The sequence below is a fragment of the Pleurodeles waltl genome, chromosome 10, assembly GCF_031143425.1.
Source record: "Pleurodeles waltl isolate 20211129_DDA chromosome 10, aPleWal1.hap1.20221129, whole genome shotgun sequence".
NCBI classification, from domain to species: Eukaryota; Metazoa; Chordata; class Amphibia; order Caudata; family Salamandridae; genus Pleurodeles; species Pleurodeles waltl.
In genome coordinates this window covers 220,462,640-220,484,511 of record NC_090449.1, presented here as the reverse complement: position 1 = coordinate 220,484,511, position 21,872 = coordinate 220,462,640, and the positions used below count along the sequence as shown (strand labels likewise).

General features: G+C 43.6%; 1 protein-coding gene across 1 annotated transcript in view; it reads left to right on the top strand.

Moving 5' to 3' along the window:
- Positions 1-12,072: 12,072 nt before the first annotated feature.
- Positions 12,073-21,872, top strand: part of LOC138261344 (multidrug resistance-associated protein 1-like) — a 616,610-nt gene continuing 606,810 nt past the window's right edge. Inside the window, exon 1 of the mRNA XM_069210192.1 lies at positions 12,073-12,626. Coding sequence (XP_069066293.1) covers positions 12,585-12,626 — 42 coding nt within the window. The 5' untranslated portion in view covers positions 12,073-12,584. The remainder of the gene's footprint in view (positions 12,627-21,872) is intronic.

Sequence of the window (21,872 nt, the reverse complement as noted above, 5' to 3'; positions counted from 1 at the left end):
ATTCATGTTAATAAAGAAATCACTTATGCAACAGAAACACATTTCAATTCAATATTTAAAGACATTAGTCAACTCAAATGCACAAAGTCAGATTACAAATTAGGAAAAACATGTATGGGAACAGGCTAACACATGCGGGCAAAAGTCAAAAAGAAAATACAAAAATAATCTGGAAAAGCATCTATCTTGGGCTAAGTTATACTAACTAAAACAAAAGAGGCAGTTATCAGCATTCTAACTCTACTCAAAAAAGCAGGTCAGGGAAAACAGCATTTGCATTAGACTATACCTCTCCTTGTGTCAGCATTCAATTCAGTTTTGTCAACAAAGCAATGGATCTTCATCTAGGTCTGTTAGAAGCAGCATCAGTGGAAAGTGCAGAATACAGGCTGCACATGGGAATAAAGAAACATTCAAGGGGACAAGTAAAGAGAACAAATGCAAAGTGGGGAACTTCTTAGCAGTACAAGAATCAAGTGGGAACTGATTCCAACTTAAAATGTTCATCCCTATTCTAAAATACGCAAATTAAATCGATTGGTCAGTTTGATGAGTCCACATTACGCAAAAGGGACAACATCCAATAGAAATCATAACACAAGTTGAATATAAAAACATTTGAGCATTCTCTCATGGTAGCTGTGAAGTCATCTCTCCGTTTCATGTAAATCCAATAGTTAAACAATTTGTACATCACTTATTGCAATCCATGTTCCTTCCAATGGTACATAACAAATTTCTCCTTCACATGGGAATCAGCAGTTAAACAATGGTACTTCTTTGCTTTCTGGTCCACATGTTCTAATGTTGCAAAATCCAAGGTCTCTGTGAATGAAACTTACACATAATACAATAGGACTCTTAAATAATCGTGTGAAACAACCTAGTGGAAAAAAATCATGTTAAGAAAAAGAAATGATTTGGCATTTTACTGCTGCTACAGCCGTGAAGACTACAGGCCTAGTTATGCTAACAGACGAAATACAAGGCATTAATATCACCATTAATAATACACACATAATATGCAAACTTATTAAATCAACATTAATAATATGTCATCAAAATATGTGAAACCAATTAATGAATAATTGCAGACTTTATTAAAACATCACATTAAGTATGACAAAGACATGCATTTATTTTTTGGTGCACATGTAACTTAAACTAATAAATCATGAATCACTATAAATCATTTTCATTTCAATAATAATAATAATTAATTCTGATGATTAAAATATATTTCAACGTTGTTTAAATCATGTTAGCACACTGTCAGTTCTGGTAGGCACAAAGTCTGCCATCGTAGGCACAATGTCCACCATAAATATATAAGCGTGAACACTTTTAAACTACATGTCAGTGCAATTTAGCTCTGTTAGGATTTTAAGCGTGAATATAAATGATGCGAACTGCTGATGTCTGGTTCACTAAAAGCATTACTAAAACTTATGCTCCAACAGTCTCTCTTCTGAAGGCACAATGGGCACATTCATTTCAATGAGACAACTCAAAGCCTCGTGGTCTGATAACGTAATGGCCTTGGTCTACAGATATTCTCAATTCTCTTCAGGTTCTTGTTATAACTGCTCCTCATTTTTTCTCCGTTTCAGTCTCTCCCCTCCTCTGTTTATACTTGGCTGTTTGTACTTTCCAAGACACATATAACTTGTAAAATCCAAGTGAAACTATAGCATACAATGTCACAATCAACAAAGGTCTCAGGATCATTCTCACGATTTCCTTTCCAAAATCTCCAAACCATGATCCAACATCAGCAAATCCTTTACTTATAGTCTCCCGGTTATTTGTCTCCTTCAGATCCTTCAGGTAATTTTTCAGGCTTGTCATGTTTGATATAAATCTCTTTATCTCCTTACTGTTATCTGGACTGAACATTCAACAATGTTGCACCTTAAAAACCTTGCCTATTCCGCCTTCCTTCTCCAATACGATGTCTAACGCAAGACGATTTTGCAAAACCATTGATTTCATAGCAACCATTTCCATATCCACAAATAACTTTGCTCCAGCATAATCAATAGACATCTTGTCTACAATTGTTGACAACTTTTTAGCCTTGATATCATTCAAGATCACAACAACTGACGGATCTCCTTTAATCTCTGCTGCACTAGCTCCTCTCATGTAGGTCTCTCTTTCCAAACTGGATTGTTGAAATTGTTCACATGGTAGATGTTTGGAAAAACAACCCCTAACTGGCAGCTTGTTGTAGGTGTTTTCCCACAAATGAAATAAACACCAAGTCCGGCAGGGTCCTGTCCATTTAATATAAAATTCCAAACACTTCAAAACAAAAACACGTCTACATTCACTAGTCCCTACAAATATTGTGTCAGTATTTGACTGTGCCCTATATAATATAAATAAATATATGAGTGTGTATTGCTTCCCTGCATGTTGCCAATCTAAAGCCAAGCGTCCTTGTGTATCACCACCTGCAAGATGTGTGGCATCTTTCTGCCAATCCTGTAAAACTACTCTTTTTTCTATTTTGCTTTTCATTACTTTTCTCCTGTGGTCTACTTGATTAATGCAAATAAGTAATGGCTATCCTCATGGAGGGGAGTGGAGAAAAATGCCTGACAAGTCAATGACAGAGATCCACTCCGCATTACAAGGAATCTGAAACAAAATCACAGCAGGACTCGGTACCACTGGACAACAGGGGACAACAACTTTGTTCACCTTTCTCAAATCCTGGACTGTGCAGTATTTTTCATTGGGCTTCCGCAATCCCAAAATCGGGTTATTACATGGGCTTCCCATGAACTCCTTCAGGACACCTTGCTCAATAAAATTCTCAATTTCGGGTGTTATTCCAGCAATTACTTCTGGAGACATATTGTAGGGCGGTATCCGTGGAAACACTGCATATGTCTTTACTGAGATTTTAACTGGCTTAACTCCTCTGATGAGTCCAATATCTTTCCCTGAAAAATCCCAAACTATCAACATAGCTGTCTCCTGTAACACTTCAGGCAAATCCTTAACTGGTGGCATGGTGAGCAAAAGAACGATGGATTAAACCCAGATCTGTGACTGGGGGTGAGTGTTTGCATTGTTCAGCACTCCGTCCATCATCCTTTTGTTTTGCTAAATCCTTAACTGTCATCATTGGGAAAAATTAAATGAGAGGGTGTATTTCATCAGTTGTGCTGGATGTTTCATCATCACTATTTGTCTGAATTGCTATTCCCTTGTGGGAGCTGCCAATTAAACAATTTAATTTACACAATAGGTCACATCCTAACAAACTCACAGAACTTGAATCACAAACTACAAATTGAGGCAAATCCTCAAATGACCCTGATTTAACTGGAATGTGTTCTGTAATTGGGTTGGCTAACTGCTGACTTGCTACTCCTACAACCTGAACTCTTCTTCTTGATAGGGGCACATTTGACACCACTGCAGTTCTGACAGTGGAACGTGTTGCTCCAGTGTTGCTCAAGAATTAAACATTGTGCCCCATAACATTAAACACTTACATAGGGACCACATTGATCTACATCTAAGGATGTGGCTAACATTAATTTTTCCTCATCTGAACTGCCACTATTATATGTTCCTGAAACGTCATCATCACTGAAATAAATCAATGGATATTGTGTGATTAACTGATTCACATTTGCATTTGCTCACTGATTCATATTTTATTGAGGAGCCATCACTTGTTGCTGTTGCATTGCGGATTGAGGAACCTGCATTTGATGAGGAACTTGAATCTGTTGGGGGACCTGCATCTTTTGTAATCCAGTAGGAACTCGGGGTCTTTGGACTCTCTGCATTTGAACTTGACTATTATCTGCAGTCTGATCAACACCATCATTGTGCACCAAATTATTTACAGTACTTTACGGCCACTACTGCTTCCAATGCCCGAAACTACTGCAAGCCCGACATGGGCTCAACTCCTTCATTGACTGAACATCAACCACATTACCATTCTGATCTATTCGAACACTTTGCCCTCTACCTCTAAACTGAGGCACGTTGTTACCCTGCTGTTGCACACCTTGCATCCCACTAGTGTTCATCATCAACTGCTGACTCTGTGTTCCTGGCTGGGCAGACTTCATTTGCATCACCATTGCTTTCTCTTTCAACTTTTCCTGCTTCAGCTCAAGTTCATCACATACGTACCTACCATACTGCAGCACTTCATCAATCAGTTTATTCTGTCAGCAAATCAGATGATTCTGAATCATGCTGCCAATTTCAGGTTTCAATCCCTACACTAATCTTAACACAAAATGACTCATGTCTTTCCGGTCAATATCTTCAGACCTGTTATGCTGTTTGAATGCCTACAGCAATCTCTCATAAGCATTAATCAACTCCTTTGTTTCCTGCTCTGCCCCGTCAATCCTTTCCAAATCAAATCTTTTGGGGAAACCTTATTCTTCAGAAACTGAATCACTTTGTAATACTCTTCTATCATCTCTTCAGATGACGCACTGGTTACTTGATCTCTCTGCAGTTCAAGAGTTGGCCAATCCACACTCCGCTTACACTCAACCAAAACCACAATGTCAAACAAGGTGTTCAAATCTTCCCACAGGCATTTTGAAAGTTTCACAAACCTCTCTGTTTGCTTGTACCACTTTACGAGATTCTCTCTCAATCTCTGATAATCGTTTGTAAAAGACAATATGTCACTTCTGCTCCAAGGGACATATACACAACCTCCACCTGGTATCTCCTTCATTGGTAGCATTTTTACACTCTCATTAGCTTGATTTGCTCCAGCTGGAGGCAGACTCTGTTTTGCCTTCTTCCGATCTTGTTTCTTTGCCCATCTGCCTCCCCATTTATCTAATGCTCCCCATGCTCGAATTTTCAAAATTCACTCTTTAATGTGCATTCTTCTGCGGGGTGACCTCATATTTACAATGTCTTTAGAACTAAATTCTAATCTGTAACTCCTTTTTAAAGGCTTTGATTTCTCTAAATCCACATTATATTGTTCACCCAATTCCACTAATTTCTCATAAGTCAGTTCTGCACAATTTGTAACATCCTTGCACAAGAAGCACAATTCTTCCTCATTGTACGTTTCCAATCTTTCTAGTTCAAGTGTTACCTCAATTAACACATGCAATTCTAATTTTAATCTGGGCACATTGACTGTCCTGCCTCTCTCTGGGGTCTCTTTTGTTCTCCCACTATTATTTACTGTACCTGTTACTCCACTCAAACTGTCTAACCACTTAGTCATTTGCTGTGTTGAAAATCCTAGCAAACTGATGTTTCTCTGTGATATGTTCTGTGGTGTATTACAAGGGACCCTTATAATCTGTTCTAGTGTGGACATGTGTGTAGCTGGAGTTCCTGGAGGACATCCCACATCTATTATTGGACCTGTTCGATCTAACATCTGGTTGGGATCTGTAATTCGCATGGGGGTCAAAGCTGGAACGGATGTAGCTAACCTTTCCATTTCTGAATTAGTTGAATGCACTGATCTTTGCGTATTGCATGGTGACACCCCTGCAGATACTGGATTTGGAGTCTGGAGGCTACTCTCAGTGTTTCCTGAAGCATACAGTGGGACAACTGGACCTATTGCTACGGGGACTGTCAATGCTTTGGGTCCTGTCAAACTTGCCTTATTCTGCGAATAATCCGTGCACTTTGAGCTGTCAATACTGTTCTGAAAGTCTGTCCTGATTGATTTGGGGCAATATTTGGGATTGTCGGTGCTAAAGAATACATCGACATTTTCAAACACATAACATTAGAGAGGAAGGGGAGGATAAAATAGCAATCACATGACCCCTTACATCTAAGACAACACACAAAAAAATGTGACCGCTAAAGTAGAAACATCCCAAATAAAATGTTTTTTTCTCATTTTTTGAGACCTCTTTTTTTTAGGATGACATATGACTCCCTTGGTCACAAGGGAAGCAGGGGGGATATTCCTTTTATGGAAGGGGAAGATTCACACACCTAATAGTGCCATGCTTCATCATTGGCTTCCTCTCCCCACCCTGGTAGGACAGTGAGTATTCTCTCATGGTAGGTGTGAAGTCATCTCCCCTTTCTGTGTGACTCCAATAGTTTCCCCTTCACATGGGAATAAGCCATTAAACAATGGTACTGCTTTACTTTCCAGTCCTCGTGTTCTAATGTTGCAACATCCAAGGTTGCTGTGAATGAAACTTACACATAAAAACAATTGCACTCTTTACTAGTCATGTGAAACAGCCTAGTGGAAAAATGCATGTTAATAAAAAAAAAATTACTTGCCATTTTACTGCTGTTGCAAACATGAAGACTTCAGGCCTAGTTATGCTAACACAAGAAATACAATGCATTCATTTCACCATTAATAATACACACATAATATGCAAACTTATTAATTCAACATTAATATCTCATCAAAATATGTAAAAGCAATTCATGAATAATTGCGGATTTTATTAAAACATCACAATAATTGTGACAAAGATGTGCATTTATTTTTCTTCAATCAAAAAATCGATGTCCAGACCGTTACCACCAAGATCTAAACCAGGCTCTAAATGTTTTATTGAAAGGTCTCCTGTTAATCGAAGACTTCTTCACTGCAGGGTTTCTTATATCTATGTCTGCATCTGTGCTTTGCCCTGTAAATAGTACCTATACAGAGTGACAAGGCCTTCTTTCAAAGTCATATTTTAATAATTACGGGACCTGAGAGCTGGAAGTACCTGCCTCACTGAAAGCCCTGACCATGGGTTTAAGCTGTTCACTTTGGAGGTCCGGAGCAATTGTGGCATGTACTAATTGTACTTGTAATTATGTGCTAATGTATGCGAAGGAGGTAGGAAGCTCCTGTTGATATATTAACAGGGCAAATGGAAATACAGTGTTCACAGCTGAATGGCTGTGTTGGGAGTGTGAGGGGGACAATGGGAAGTGAAGCAAATTCAAGAGAATATGTGCAGAAGGTGAAAGTGAAAAGAGGGTTTGGAAAGGAAAGAGAAGAGGTGTAAAATGTGTAGATGAAAGATTTGAGAAAGATGTGGGTAGACAAGGCTTAAGGCCCATATTTATACCTTTTTAGCACCTCATTTGCGTCATCTTTTGATGCAAAAGCGGAGCAAACGTACAAAATACAATTGTATTTTGTAAGTTTGCGCTGCTTTTGCGTCAAAAAGCGGTGCAAATACAGCGCTAAAAAAATATAAATATGGGTCTAAGTGTCTCAGAGAGATAGCATAGGGAATTGGTGTGAAGAAGACAATAGGAGTGAGTATGACACTCTAAAGGCTACTTCCCCTTCCACAGACTTCAGTAAAGTTTAACGGAGTCTCTTATCTGTCATAACATCAATCTTCCAACCCACTTATCCAATACTGTTAAGAAGCGCTAGATGGACTCATTTCAATTGAGCATTTATCTTTTAACTATGTTACTGATACTAGCACTAGGTCACTTCAGCAATGCCAAAGAAGATTAATAGTCCTGTGATGTCATATTGCATGCAAATTAGACGGGTCTTACATCTTCCCTTTTGCCAGGGGGTCTACAATTCCTAGGACCAGCCCTGTGTACTGGTTTTACTTAACTGTGGTGTCTTAGTTCACTAAGGGCCAGATGTAGGTACAAATAAATTAGCGACTCGCAATTTGCGAGCATGTGCGACTCGCAATTTGCGTGTCGCTAACAGGAATGCAGGTACAATTTGTGGGGACAAATTGCGACTCGCACCCTGAGTCGCACCGCAGATAGCGAGTCCGCTGTTTGCAAGGTCGCTTTTTGCGACCGCGCAAAAAACGGACTCGCAATTTGCGAGTGGGTGTCGCAAATTGCGAGTTTCATGAAAATTGATTGCAGGTGCTGCAGAACACTCCAGAACACTCTGGAAACGCTTCCTGGCACATGATGATGACATCACAGCCAAGAAGTTTACAAATACACCTGGGAGGAGGGAGGACCACACCCTTTTTAACTGCTGCACAGCTAACAGAGCAACAGCAACCATGGCTGACACTCCCAGAAAGAGAAAGCTGAAATTTGCAGAGAAGGAGCTGGAGGTGCTCACAGAGGAATGCTGTCAGCACCATGATGAGCTATTTGGGAAGGCAGCCCTCAATGTGCCAGACTCTGCCAAAAAAATAATTTGGCAGGAAATTCAGGAGAAGGTGAACTCCCTGGGGGTCAGCCACAGGAGTGTCGATGAAATAAAGAAGAGGTGGTATGACCTCCACTCCCGGACCAAGGAGAGGGTGGCAGGAAGGCTAAGGGAGATGAGAGGCACAGGAGGGGGACCATCTTCCATACCACTACCCACACCCCTGGAGGAAAGGGTGGAGGAGACCCTGGAGCCAGAGTCTGTAACAGGATTTGGAGAACTGGACACCTCTGAGCCCAGAACATCAACCGGTGAGTACCATGTGATATGCCTGTACCCCCATCAATGCCATACCCCCACCCACCATGTACACAGGGGCATGCACAACCAAGATAGCTCCATTTCAGAGTTGCAGATACCAGCATAATGCATTATGGGCAATGTAGTCAAGTAGGCAGTTAATAGGCAATTGTTTATTAGGAAGTGTGCAACAGATAGTAGACACTGACAGTGTTTTCCCCATGTCCCACAGGTCTCCCACAAGACCCCACCACCAGCCACAGCAGCCAGGTGCCACTGGTCAGCCAGCCCCATGGGGAGACAACAAGAGCAGCCACCACTCCCACCTGCACCACCAACACCATCCCCTCTATGGCAACACCCGCTGCAACAGTGGTTTCGGAGCCTGCACCAGCAACAACCAGGAGTGCCACAGCACACATCACAGGGCATCCACCGCTGCGCAGGCAACGCAGGATGAGGAGAGCAGGGCTGCAGGCTGAGTCAGGGCTTCCATCCACCACACTGACAGAGGCACAACTGCTACGTGGTCAGCGCCTGCAAAATCAAATGTTAGGGCGGATTAGTGGGGTTCTGCAGCGCTTTGTAAGGAACAATGAAAACAGCATGCAGCAGGTTCATGCACAACTGGAGGTAATTGGCAACAACACTGGTGACCTAGCCCTGTCAATGCGTGAACTGGTGGCTGGACTGCTTACACAGAGCGAGGGTGCTCGGCGCAGGGACCGTGTTGTGGCTGCTTAAGAATGTTGGGTACAGTCTGGAATCTCTGTCATTGAGATTCTAACTGAGTGGTCTCGAGGACGGTCTGCGGAGTGGAGAGATACTGGACGGTTGAGGACTTGGGAGCTGACGCTGCTGTTGGGTTGGTGGTTTTTGGAATAAAGCTCTTTACACTAAACTACCGTGTCAGAGCTTAACAGACCGCCAGCTGCTCCAAAGCTGGACAGGATGGCCTCCTCTATTTGCAGACTGGCAGTGAACACTACTGGGCTGTCAAGGAGAACAGTCGGCCTCCAGGTTGAAATGGGCCACTTTGCGGGTGATGTGGCAAGGGGCCTGGGCCGGATCACCCATGTGATAGACCTCATGGAGGCACGGCAGGTGTCCAGGGGTACAGGGGACACCCCACAAGACAGCGAGGAGGGCTCCACTGTCAGCAGTGTCTTTGCTGGTGACACCAGGGTGCTCCGGAGTGGGAGTACGAGGCAGAGCACTGCTGAGCAACCTAGTACCAGCCAGGCTGGCAGAGGCCGCCGTAAGCTGTAAACTAAATACTGTCCCTGATGTTGGGGCACATGATGGCAATGTGCCCCATGCCAGGTGGGCTTTTTGAAGTCCCTGAACAGTTTTTCATTGTATATAGTTCGGTTTTTGCACAAATTAAATAATTTTTTTGTTCCACTTAACAAATGGAGTGTTTGTTCAATTGGTGAATATGGTAGAAGTTGGCACGTACCTTCCAAAGTATTGGGTTGCAATGTGTTCCCGTCTCAGTCTGCCTTGATTTGCGATGCTCCTATCCCCATGATGGCGATGTGGTTGCTCTTGCTCTTCATCCTCAGAATCTGGGTCTGCAGGGGTGAGAGGTAGCCCACGTCGGGTGGCAATGTTGTGCAGGATGGCGCATGCGACAACTATTTTGAATGCCGTTATGGGGGTATACTGGAGGGCACCTCCACTTCGGTGAAGGCATCTGAACCGTGCTTTCAGCAATCCAAAGGTTCGTTCTATCAGGTTCCTGGTCCTCTTATGTGCACTGTTGTATCGCCTCTCACGTTCATTGCTGGGTGTTAAGTACGGAGTCAGTATCCATGGCCGTAAGGCATATGCACTGTCAACTGTTGGGCACAAAAAGTACACTGTTAGAAAGTCCTGGTTGGTGTGCACATTGATCTGTGTGCATGTCTGCAAGGTGTATGCAGCTCTACCTAGGAGGTATCCGTCTCCAAACTCCCCACGTTCCAGGCGTTGGTGTATCCCACTGTGCCTAAAAATGTAGGAGTCATGAGTACTGCAGGGAAATTTAGCTACAATGTCAGTAATGACATAATGGGCGTCACAAACAACCTGAATATTGAGTGAGTGGGTACACTTTCTATTGCGGAACAGATATTCCAGGTTTGCAGGAGGGCATATTTGAATATGTGTCCCATCTACACACCCTATGACATGGGGAAAGTTGGCAATCCGGTAAAAGTCCAACTTGGTGCTGTTGATTTCTGCCTCATTCCTGGGTTGGTATATGTATTGGGACATGTGTGTGAGTAAGGCATCTAGGAAAGCCCTGAGGAACCTTGATAGTGCACTTTGGGATACCCCACCTGCCACAGCAGTGACCCCCTGATAGCTACCCGAGGCCAAGAGGTGTAGTGAGCATAGCACTTGCACATGCGTAGGGATGGCGCAGCCGCGCAGAGTCTGGCGTTCTAGCTGTGGTTTGAGTAATTCAATTAAATCTAGTATAGCTGCGCTGCTAAGTCTATATTTATCGTATATTTCCTCCTCAGTTTGCTGGAAGAGTGTCTGCCTTGTTCTGTATATCTTCTCCTGTCTCTGGCTCCTCCTCCTCCTCTGCTGGGCAGCGTGGGCTCTCCTCCTCACTGCTATCAGGTATATCTCCGCCATCTTGAGTAACCCAGATGCCTTCTGGGTCTCCTTTTATACTTTGGTAATGGTTACCACCTGCTCTGAGTTAGTGGTAAATGGGACATGCAAACTGGGCTTTTTGCGACTAGTCGCAATTTGCGAGTTGCTATTGCATATGGTTTGCGACTCGCAAATTGCGACTTCCTATTTGCGGGTCGCAAAATGGGGTTGCAAATTTTGCGAGTCGGTAACGGCTCGCAACGCTTTTTGCGAGTCGGAAATGGGATTTTTGCACCCATTTCCGATTTTGCGGAGTCGCAAATAGCGATTCGGGCCATTTGCGACTCGCAAACGTTTGCTACATTTGGCCCTAAATGTTTAAAATCAATTACATTTAATAAGTGTTTGTTTGTTCAGTGCTATAATGTGACATATCAATGTCAAAACTTTTACATGTTAAACAAATACACCTTTAAAAAAAATTTAAGACACAGTATCACGTTTGATGTGATGTTTGTTGTATGATTTACAGAGCAAACCTTCCCGGGACTCGCTGGTGCACGGGCTCGAAGGGCCACGCCAGACCTTTAGCTCGACTCGCCTTTTTAATGTATTGGCTCGCCCACCTGTACTGCAAAGCTCTCTAGCACCTTTGGGTAATGTCCGCGCTGTATAAATAATTCCAATAAAAAACATAACATGTCAGGAGCAAGTAGGGAAGCACTGGCTGCCAGACAGGATAAAGTAACAGAGGACTTTACATCAGCCCCAGGCTAGATCTGGTGCTGGGGCGCGAGAGGAGACGGTCCGGGTGAGGCTTTGAATGAAGTTGAAGTTACAGACCAGTGATTTGGGCCCCACGTTGAACATCAGGGGTTGGTGGCAGGGTATCTGAGTGAAATTACAGCTGATTTGAGAGGAATAGCGAGATGTACAGCAGGGCGGACCAGACCGAGTGTCTGAGGGACGTTAAAAGAGAGAGCAACAAGAGCCACAGGTAGCGCCGGTCCAGGTGTGCCAGTTTAGAGACCGAGGACGCAGGTTGGACAGCAGGGGGCGCCAGACATCAGCACCTGCGCCTCTCCCGATTGGTCTAGTACATGGAGAAACTTCGTTCATCATAGACAGAGCTGTGTCTGGCACCGCGAGCTGCCCCGCACCCTCTGAAGCAGCCGGATCTTAATGTGAAACGTTCACAGTCTCGACATCCGCCCCTTGGGACTGCAGCTACGGCTGAACCGTGCTTATGTCACTGGTGCTCGCTGCGCTTGGAGGAAACGGCCGCGCTCGTCTCCCGAACACAATGGAAAGGAGGAAGAGGCCGGGAAGTTAAATCTAGCCCTGCTTGCCTTGGCGGACCTTGTTTTCCATCCTTGCCTGGGAATACTAACCCCAGCTCAGCAGGTTTGCTCTTTATCCGCGCTTCCCCAGGACGGACGTGGTGTAGCGCAAGGCAGCGAGTCTTCCCACCGGCACAGCAGGGCAGCAGCTTCACACCCTTTCCTCCCGTGATGGCTCAGCCCAGCATCAGTGCCGCCCATAAAGTGCAGGCGTGATCTGGCGGTCACCTCACGACGCCGGTGCACACGCACGGAGCTGTTCAGGTGCTAAAATGAACTGGATTTGCGGAGAGAACGATTCAGCAGCAATATGGGTAAGTAATGCATTTGCCCTCTCCTTTAAGGAATATGGGTTTGTATGTATATTTTGGTTTAGCGTGTATCGTTTTCTCTTTCTTTTTAAATTTTACACTGCGACAGAGATTTCGAGGTACTCCTGAATTACGCGATTTGATGATTTTGCAACAGAAAACCACCCACTGGGAGTTTTGACACCAGTAGCGATTGAGTGGGACCTCTAAAGGGTGTAGCTTTGAACCTGTGTTTGTACAGTCAGGGAGCAGGCGCCCTAGTGACTTCATGTGTGGGACTGAGCAGGGAACCGATCTAGAAATAATATTCCACCATTTGAGAGGCTGTCTTGGACACTTCTCATTTGTTACAGACGTCCAGAGTGTTTCGTGTTAATTTGTAACTTCATGGAGATGCACTGGCATTTACAGAAAGTTAATCCGCCTGCAACGAGTCAGAATTGCAAGTGCAGCGATGTATGCCAACTGACACTTATTAACTTTTAGTCGTCTTAGTTCATGTACAAGTAAAAGCAAGATACGTATTTTGGAAAAAATAAAATAACTGGGTGATTTTTGGTCTTTTCGCTGCCCAAAAAATATGTTGGGCTACTCTAGTGGGGAGGACTTGACTCACCCAGTCTCTGCAGTAACAATGGAGACGAGAGGGCGTAGAGGTCAACTATTCCAAAAGGAGAAATGTGGTACCCCCTCTAGGGTCGGACTGGGACTGAATATAAGCCAGGGCACCAAGATAACAGCGGGCCCCTCTTAGTGAATTAGAAAGCTTCAAAAAATGCCCATGTTTTAAACTTGTGAGTGTTCTGCAATGTATGGAAGACTTATATGGATTTGAGCTTGCGGCAGGCAATGTCAGTGGACCTGTTTTGTGGTCTGCTGGACCAGTTTTTACTGTCGATTTCCCTGATAATAGCAAAGAAACCAACAGTAAAAATCGGCCCAGTAGACCACAAACAGGTCTAGCAACAGCTAAAAAAAGGCACGCACACACGCTGATCTGTCAGACCAGCTTATCGGGTACTGCCTGATTGCCCTACACTCAGGGCCACTATAATTATGCGGCAGGGACGCACCAAAGTATGCAGCAGGGCTGACAATTATATGGCAAGAAAAGCCAAATTATTCAGCATGATGCAGCACACTTGTTTATAGTATTAATTCGTTATTGCCATTTTTGCACACAGTAATACTGTCTGTGCAAAGATTTCACCACATTAGCACATGTTTAACAACCAAATACAGACATAAGCAAATAAGATGACTATTTAACCTTTGTGAATGGCCCTCCCCTGCGTACGAACTCGTGTCCACAGTTTTAGTGACTTTTGATCCATTTGAGCTAGAGACAAGATTTTTTCTTATTTTGTTAACATCTGCAAATTATGCAGCAGATGATGGATTAAGTGGCAAATGTTATAAATTCATAATGCGAAAAAAAGCTACAGCCACAATATTGCATAATTCCAGTGACACTGCCGATAGGCTAGTCTAACCCTGAATCCCTCATGTTTCTATCATGGTCATCTCCAAAATGGGTTTCTGGCCCACCAACGGAAGCTCTTCTACTGCCACCCCTAGAAAATTCCCAGCAAAGATTTGTGACATCAGTGCTATGACCGCCTTGTTGAGATCACATATCAGGGTATTGAAAAGTTGCTGCATATCTTTGAAAACATGGTCATGTAGTGGGAGGTCTGGAGAACGTAACACAGTCCAAAGAGCCCAGAGTTTAAAAAAAGTGCAGGGAAAGAGATACTCTTCCCTTTCCAACAATGTCTTTTGTGAATTAATTCCTGCTCTGTAATCGAGTCAGGAGTATGATCCCTGAGCAAGAATCCACAGACTAGATATCAGGGAGTTTAAAAAGTTTTGTGATCGAGCCAGCATACGGATCGATCCTGCACCACACTTCACAGCTAAAGCTTTCTCCATGCTTGATAGGTAATCAGCAGTGTTTCCTGCAATCTAAGCCCCTCGCACGTTGAGGGTGGGCACCACTAGACGAGAGGCAATGTAGAAAGTGGAGGAGAAGTCAAGTCTCTCACCGTCCCCATCACCTAAACAGCTGTTCTGTTCCCCGTGGGTGATGGGTTTAAAGTACCACTAGAATCCAGAGATTATACAATTTGGGAAGGACCCCATAAGCCACTGGGTCATCCCCCGGCACCCTACACAGCCTAAGCATCATTTTGCTTCCTCTCCATGGAGGGGTGACCAGCAAGAGTTTTGCCTGCTGGGAATTGGACCCTGTACCAGACACCAATGTACATAAATGGGAGGAGTGCCAACTCCCAAAGTATACGGTCATCAGCTTACTCCCCTTAGACAACCAGCTTTATCTCAGTCGTGAGGGGGCAATCAGGTGGATACTCATTTTCAGGGGAGGGGTCAGGCACCACTAGACTCAAGGAATGAATCAATAGGGGATCAGCTGCCCCCTCCCATCCTCCCAGAACAAGCATTGACTCTTTTCCACCTTCAAAGAATAAAAAGTATTTCCCTTCCCGGGGCGGGGGGGCAGTGGTTGAGTGTTTCCACCCCATTTGTCCAATAGAAAGTATGGAAATCGGACACAGGAGCAGACTCCAGGGGGTCCATCATAACGTCCAGACTTTGTATATTACTGTAGGACTGACATGGAGGCTTACCACCCGATCAGAGGAGGGATATACCACTGAGGACCAAGGAAAAATAAAATAATGAGTGGTACTTTCCTAGCCCCCCACCAATGGCAGGCCTAAAAAGCCTTTCCCTTTCTCGCAGAAGGCAGCATCAGCAGAAACACTTAGGCCCATGTTTATACTTTTTTTACAAACTTACAAAATATAATTGTATTTTGTAAGTTTGCGCCGCTTTTGCGTCAAAAAATGACGCAAATGCAGTGTGAAAAAATATAAATATGGGCCTTAGTATATGCAATCATATAGAAACTAAAACTCTCCACTCCGGTTCTAATTTTTCACTTGAACAAAAATGATCATTGATTTTCAGGGGGAATTTCAAGTATGTGGATGGCACTCTCACGCGAAAACAATCCTGCCCTGGGATAGCTGTAGAACCATGATCTCTGAAAATAATTTTTTAAGGACGTTGTTAGTTTACTTCAAGAAAATATCCCACTTTTGGAGGTGGTTTCCACTACACTGCTGTTATAATCCGTGAGCAGCAATAATTTTGAGAGGCAGCATTCGTTAAAGGCAAGAGTATCTCCTTTTCAGTGGTCCCTATTCCTGTTTTTTCCAATCTTTGGATGCTGTGATTTTGGTCTGTTTCCTTGGTGTGACTGGTTGGCAAAACACCCTTCCCTCGAGTGGGCTTTCCACTAGAGGTTTTGGGGGGTAGGCCATTGGTGTGCAAGGACCCATTGTGCCTCCTCTAACATGTTTCCCACGGAACCAGTGGCCCTGAAAGGGTGAAACATCCCCTCTGGTAAATGGGTTTACCCCCACCCTACCACAAACATGCTACCAGTTGCGTGCATTTCCCAACAATCGTCCGTCACAACATGAGGAGTGGCACGCTCACACTGTTTGAAAAAAGAATGCAGATTCGATGTGGAAATCATTAGTGAAAAAATATGAATACTTAAGAAACCCCACCAAAAAAAAAAATCAGCACTGGGAGAGAGGGAACAGCAGTTAAAGGATTAACCCCTTCGCTGTCAGGCCTTTTCCCCCTCAGGTGCCAGGCCTTTTTTGGCTATTTAGGACAGTTTGCGCTTAGGCCATCACAACTTTTTGTCCACATTAGCTACCCACGCCAAATTTGTGTCCTTTTTTCCCAACATCGTAGGGATTCTAGAGGTACCCAGAGGTTGTGGGTTCCCCTGGAGGAAACCAAGAAATTAGCCAAAATACAGCAAAACTGTCCCTTTTTGAAAAATAAATGGGGAAAAAGGGCTGCAGAAGAAGGCTTGTGTTTTTTTCCCCTGAAAATGCATCAACAAAGGGTTTGTAGTGCTAAAATCACCATCTTGCCAGCTTTTAGGAACATGCAGACTTGAATCAGAAAACCAAATTTTTCAACACAATTTTGGCATTTTACTTAGACATACCCCATTTTACTATTTTATGTGCTTTTAGCCTCCTTCCAGTTAGTGATAGAAATGAGTGTGAAACCAATGCTGGATCCCGGACAGCTAAACATTTCTGAAAAGTAGACAAATTCTAAATTCAGCAAGGGGCCATTTGTGTAGATCCTACAAGGTTTTCCTACAGAAAATAACAGCTGAAATAAAAAAAAAATTAAAATTGAGGTGAAAAAAACAGCCATTTTTCTCCACGTTTTACTCCATGTTAGATTTTCAAAAGCAATATACTGTTACGTCTGCTGGACTCTTCTAGTTTCTGGGATCTATAGGGCTTGGAGGTTGAACAAGAACCCTAGGTACCCAGAGCTAATAAAGGAGCTGCACCTTGCAATAGGTTTTCATTGTATGCAGGGTATACAGCAATTCATTTGGTGAAATATAAAGAGTGAAAAATAGGTATCAAGGAAACCTTTGTATGTCCAAAATGGGCACAAGATATGGTGTTGAGAAGAAGTGGTTATTTGGATATCTCTGAATTTTGGGGTGCCGATACTAGCATGCGAATTACAGGGCATTTCTCAAATAGACATCTTTTTTACACACTGTCTAACATTTGGAAGGAAAAAAATTAGAGAAAGGCAAGGGGCAAAAGCACTTGTTCTTCTATTCTGTGTTCTCCCAAATCTCCCGATAGAAAATTGTACCTCACTTGTGTGGGTAGGCCTAGTGCCAACAACAGGAAATGCCCAAAAAACACAATGTGGACACATCACATTTTCCCAAAGAAAACAGACCTGTTTTTTGCAAAGTGCCTAGCTGTGTTTTTTGGCCTTTAGCTCAGCCAGCACCTAGGAAAACCTACCAAACCTGTGCATTTTTGAAAACTAGACACCTAGGGGAATCCAGGATGGGGTGACTTGTAGGGCTCTCATCAGGTTCTATTACCCAGAATCCTTTGTAAACCTCAAAATTTGGAAAAAAAACACTTCTTCCCCATCTTTCAGTGATGGAAAGTTCTAGAATCTGAAGGAAGCCATAAACTTCCTTACACCCAGTGTTCCCTCAAGCCTCCCGATAAAAATGGTACCTCATTTGTGTGGGTGGGCCTATTGCCCGCGTCAGGAAATGCCCCACAACACAACGTGGACACATCACATTTTCCTGAAGAAAACTGACCTGTTTTTTGCAAAGTGCCTAGCTGTGGATGTTGGCCTCTAGCTTAGCCGCCATCTAGGGAAACCTAGCAAACCTATAAATTTTTTAAAACTAGACACCTAGGGGAATCCAGAATGGGTTGACTTATGGGGCTGTCACCAGGTTCTATTACCCAGAATACTTTGCATACCTCAAAAAGTGGCAAAAGCAAACGCATTTTCTTCATATTTTGGTGAGCCACAAACTTCCTCATACCCAGCATTCCCCCAAGTCTCCCGATAAAAATGGTACCTCACTTGTGTGGGTAGGCCTAGTGCCTGCAATAGGAAATGCCTCAAAACACAACGTGGACACATCACATTTTCTAAAAAACAAAACTGACCTGTTTTTTGCCTAGCTGTAGATTTTGGCCTCTAGCTAAGCCGGCAACTGGGGAAACCTACCAAACCTGTGCATTTTTTAAAACTAGAGACCTAGGGGAATCCAGAATGGAGTGACTTGTGGGGCTCTCATCAGGTTCTATTACCCAGAATCTTTTGCAAACCTCAAAATTTGGCAAAATAAAGACTTTGCCTCATATTTCGGTGATAGAAAGTTCTGGAATCTGAGGGGAGCCACAAACTTCCTTCTACCCAGCGTTCCCCCAAGTCTCCTGATAAAAATGGTGCCTCACTTGTGTGGGTAGGCCTACTGCCCGTGATAGGAAATACTCCAGAACACAACGTGGACACATCCCATTTACCTAAAGAAAACTGACCTGTTTTTCGCAAAGTGCGTAGCTGTGGATTTTGGCATCTAGCTCAGCCGGCACCTAGGGAAACCTAGCAAACCTATACATTTTTTAAAACTAGACACCTAGGGGAATCCAGAATAGGGTGATTTGTTGGGCTCTCAACAGGTCCTATTACCCAGAATCCTTTGCAAACCTCAACATTTGGCAAAAAAAAACACATTTTTCCTCACATTTTGATGATGGAAATTCTGGAATCTAAGAGGAACCACAAATTTCCTTCCACCCAGCACTTCCCCAAGTTTCCCGATAAAAATTGTACCTCACTTGTCTGGGTAGGCCTAGTGCCCGTGACCCGAAAAGCCCCAAAACACAACATGGACACTTTAGATGAAAATTATCTATTTCAAAACTACCTGTTTTTGCAGGGGGCTGGGTCACCTGCGTTTTGGCTCCCAGGTGTGGTGGTCCTCTAGGGAAACCTACCAAACCCAGACATTTTTGAAAACTAGACACTCCAGGGAGGTGTGGCTTGCGTGGATCCCCCAACATTTTCTTACCCAGACTTCTCTGCAAACCTCAAATATAGGTAGAAAAAAACACATTTTCCACAATTTTCTTTGTAGAATCTCTGTGCTGCTACAAATTTCCTACCATCCAATGTTCCCCTCAGTCTGCCAATAAAAATAATACCTCACTTGTGTGGGTGTCCCAGGTGCCTGCAACAGGAAAAGGCCAAAAACGTGTAGAGATTGAAAAGATAGCACAGAGAGTTGCACAACTTTTTCTTTTATACATCTTTAGGCTGACTCTGCTTTGGGGACCCACAGAAGTGTGGTATCATTTTACTTTGGAGACTGAGGGGTGGTAGGAAATTTGTGCCGGCGCAGTGATCCTACAAAGTAAAGTGAGGAAAATATGCTTTTTTAAGCACATTTTGAGGTTGGCAGAAGAGTATGGGTAAGAAAATGTTGGGGATCCACGTAAGCCACACCTCTCGAGACTCCTCCGGGTGTCTAGGTTTCAAAAATGTCTTAGTTTGGTAGGTTTCCCTAGATGATGGCTTCACCCTGGACCAAAAAAACGCAGGTGTCCTTCCCCCCCCGAAACACCGGTAGTTTTGTAATAGATCATTTTGGTGTGTCCACATCCTTCTGTGTTGTTCCAAACACTAAAATTGTGAAAAGAAACACACTTAGGTTATGTTAAAAAGACCCCTCACCCACCAACCAAGTTGGTGGCATGCTTTATCATTGGGGTCCTATCAAGACACCTAGCATTTCACTGGTGTGCTGCGACGCCTGATTACAGCAGAGCAGATTTTTTCATTTTTACCACACCCACTGGTTGGATTTGGCATGAGGGTGAATGATGGTTCAGTAGATCAAATTTTATTACCAAGAAATTTCACAAAAATGAAATGCACTGTTAATAACTGAAAGGCCAAAAAACCGAACCAATGATTCACAGCTCTTGAGCTGTAAAGCTGTGTCAAGGCACCAACCGCTTTACAGTCCATTCACACACCATTCATACATGACATGCACAAGACCATTCACGGCATCAGCTGCGGGCTCAGCACATTACAACTCTCGCATCAACAGACAGCGCCATTCAAGGGCCCATCACTTTCATAAGCCCACATGCCTAATACAGCAATCACACCAGCTGATGGGAGTGTGTGGGCTGGCGTTTGTCTGGCAGTGTGTTGTAGTGGCCAACAGCAAGTAACTATTTACAGTACCAGCCAAGCACCACTCCATGCACACCGCCAGCCAAGCGCCACGCACACCACCAGCCAAGTGCCACACCACACACACCGCCAGCCTAGGGCCACGCCATGCACATCGCCATCACTTTTTTTTTTAAGAACAAAGAAACCACTAACTAATTATAAGTAAGTACAAAACTAAAAACACAAAAGATCTAACAGAATACATGAGAGTAGTGCCAACCGCGAAACTGAACATATGAAAATATAAAACGGGCAGTTTACTCTCACGGTGGCTCCCAGTAATTTTTCTGTGTGTGGTAACTCCTGAAACAGCCAGCCACACAGCCCAGGCTTTGAAAGACAGCCTGGGCAGTACATCCGGCTCTCCCTCCAGATACCTCTTGGGGCACAGACTCTATATTTCTTAGTGGGCAAGTCTTTGTTGAGAGTGGGAGGAATGTTATCAGGAAAGTGGCGATCTTTCAATCTAGCCACATCCTCCTACTCTAGGAACTCTTGCCTGTTCCACCACAATAAGGCTCTCTATCACTGACTCGTGAAATTTAACAAATTTCATCCTTGACTCTGGGGAACAATCCTTGAACACAATAAAAGCATTAAAACTTGCCAGGTGAAACAAATGAACGGCCAACTTTTTATACCGCATGTAAGACTTACGAAGAGCAGTGTATGGTTCCACCCTCTGATCTACTAAACACCACCCATGTGCTCATTGTATTCCAAAATGCACGCAGGTTTGTGCACTTCTGCAACCTGACCCCAAACAGTCACAGTACTCTCATCATGGATGGTAGTTAGAATGTACACATCCCTCCTGTCTGCAAATTTCAGAGCTAGCAGCTCATTATTACACATGTACTGCACTGTTCCCTCTCAAGTTGTTTAATGACAAGCTCCCTTGGAGCCTTTCCAGTTAGAATGGATTGTGCCACAAGCAACAGTGTCCACTCTGAACAATTCCTTGAACAACTGCACTCCAGTTTAGAAGTTATCTAGATAGAAATGGTGACCTTTGTTAAACAGTCGTCTACCACGTTCCCTCACAATTTTCTCACTAATTTCAAAAGTTGGCAGACAACTAGGGGGGTCAATACTGGAATCCCTACCAGTGTAGACCCAGAAATTTTACACATATCCTGTACTACTTTCAGACAGCATATACATCTTAATTCCATGCCATGCCCTCTTTCTAGGAATGTACTGCTTAAAAACCAAACGCCCTTTGAAAAGGACCAAAGACTCGTCTACACTTATTTCTTTGACTGGAACATACACCTCTGAAAACCGAACTACAAAATGATCAAGGACAGGCCTAATCTTAAAAAGATGGTCACAATCATGGTGATCTCGTGGCACGCCTAAAGCATTGTCAACAAAATGCAACATCCGAAGAAGAAGCAAATACCGATTACGAGTCATGGTTGCAAGAAATATAGCCATTGCCATCAAGGGACTAGTAGACCAATAAGAGGCCAGTAACGGCTTTCTTATCAACCCCATCAAAAAAGTCAAACCCATGAACTTTTTCAACTCTTCCAGATTTGTGAGAATCCACTCAGTAGCTCTAGACTGAGGCCTAAGTCTGGCAGCATTGTCCCT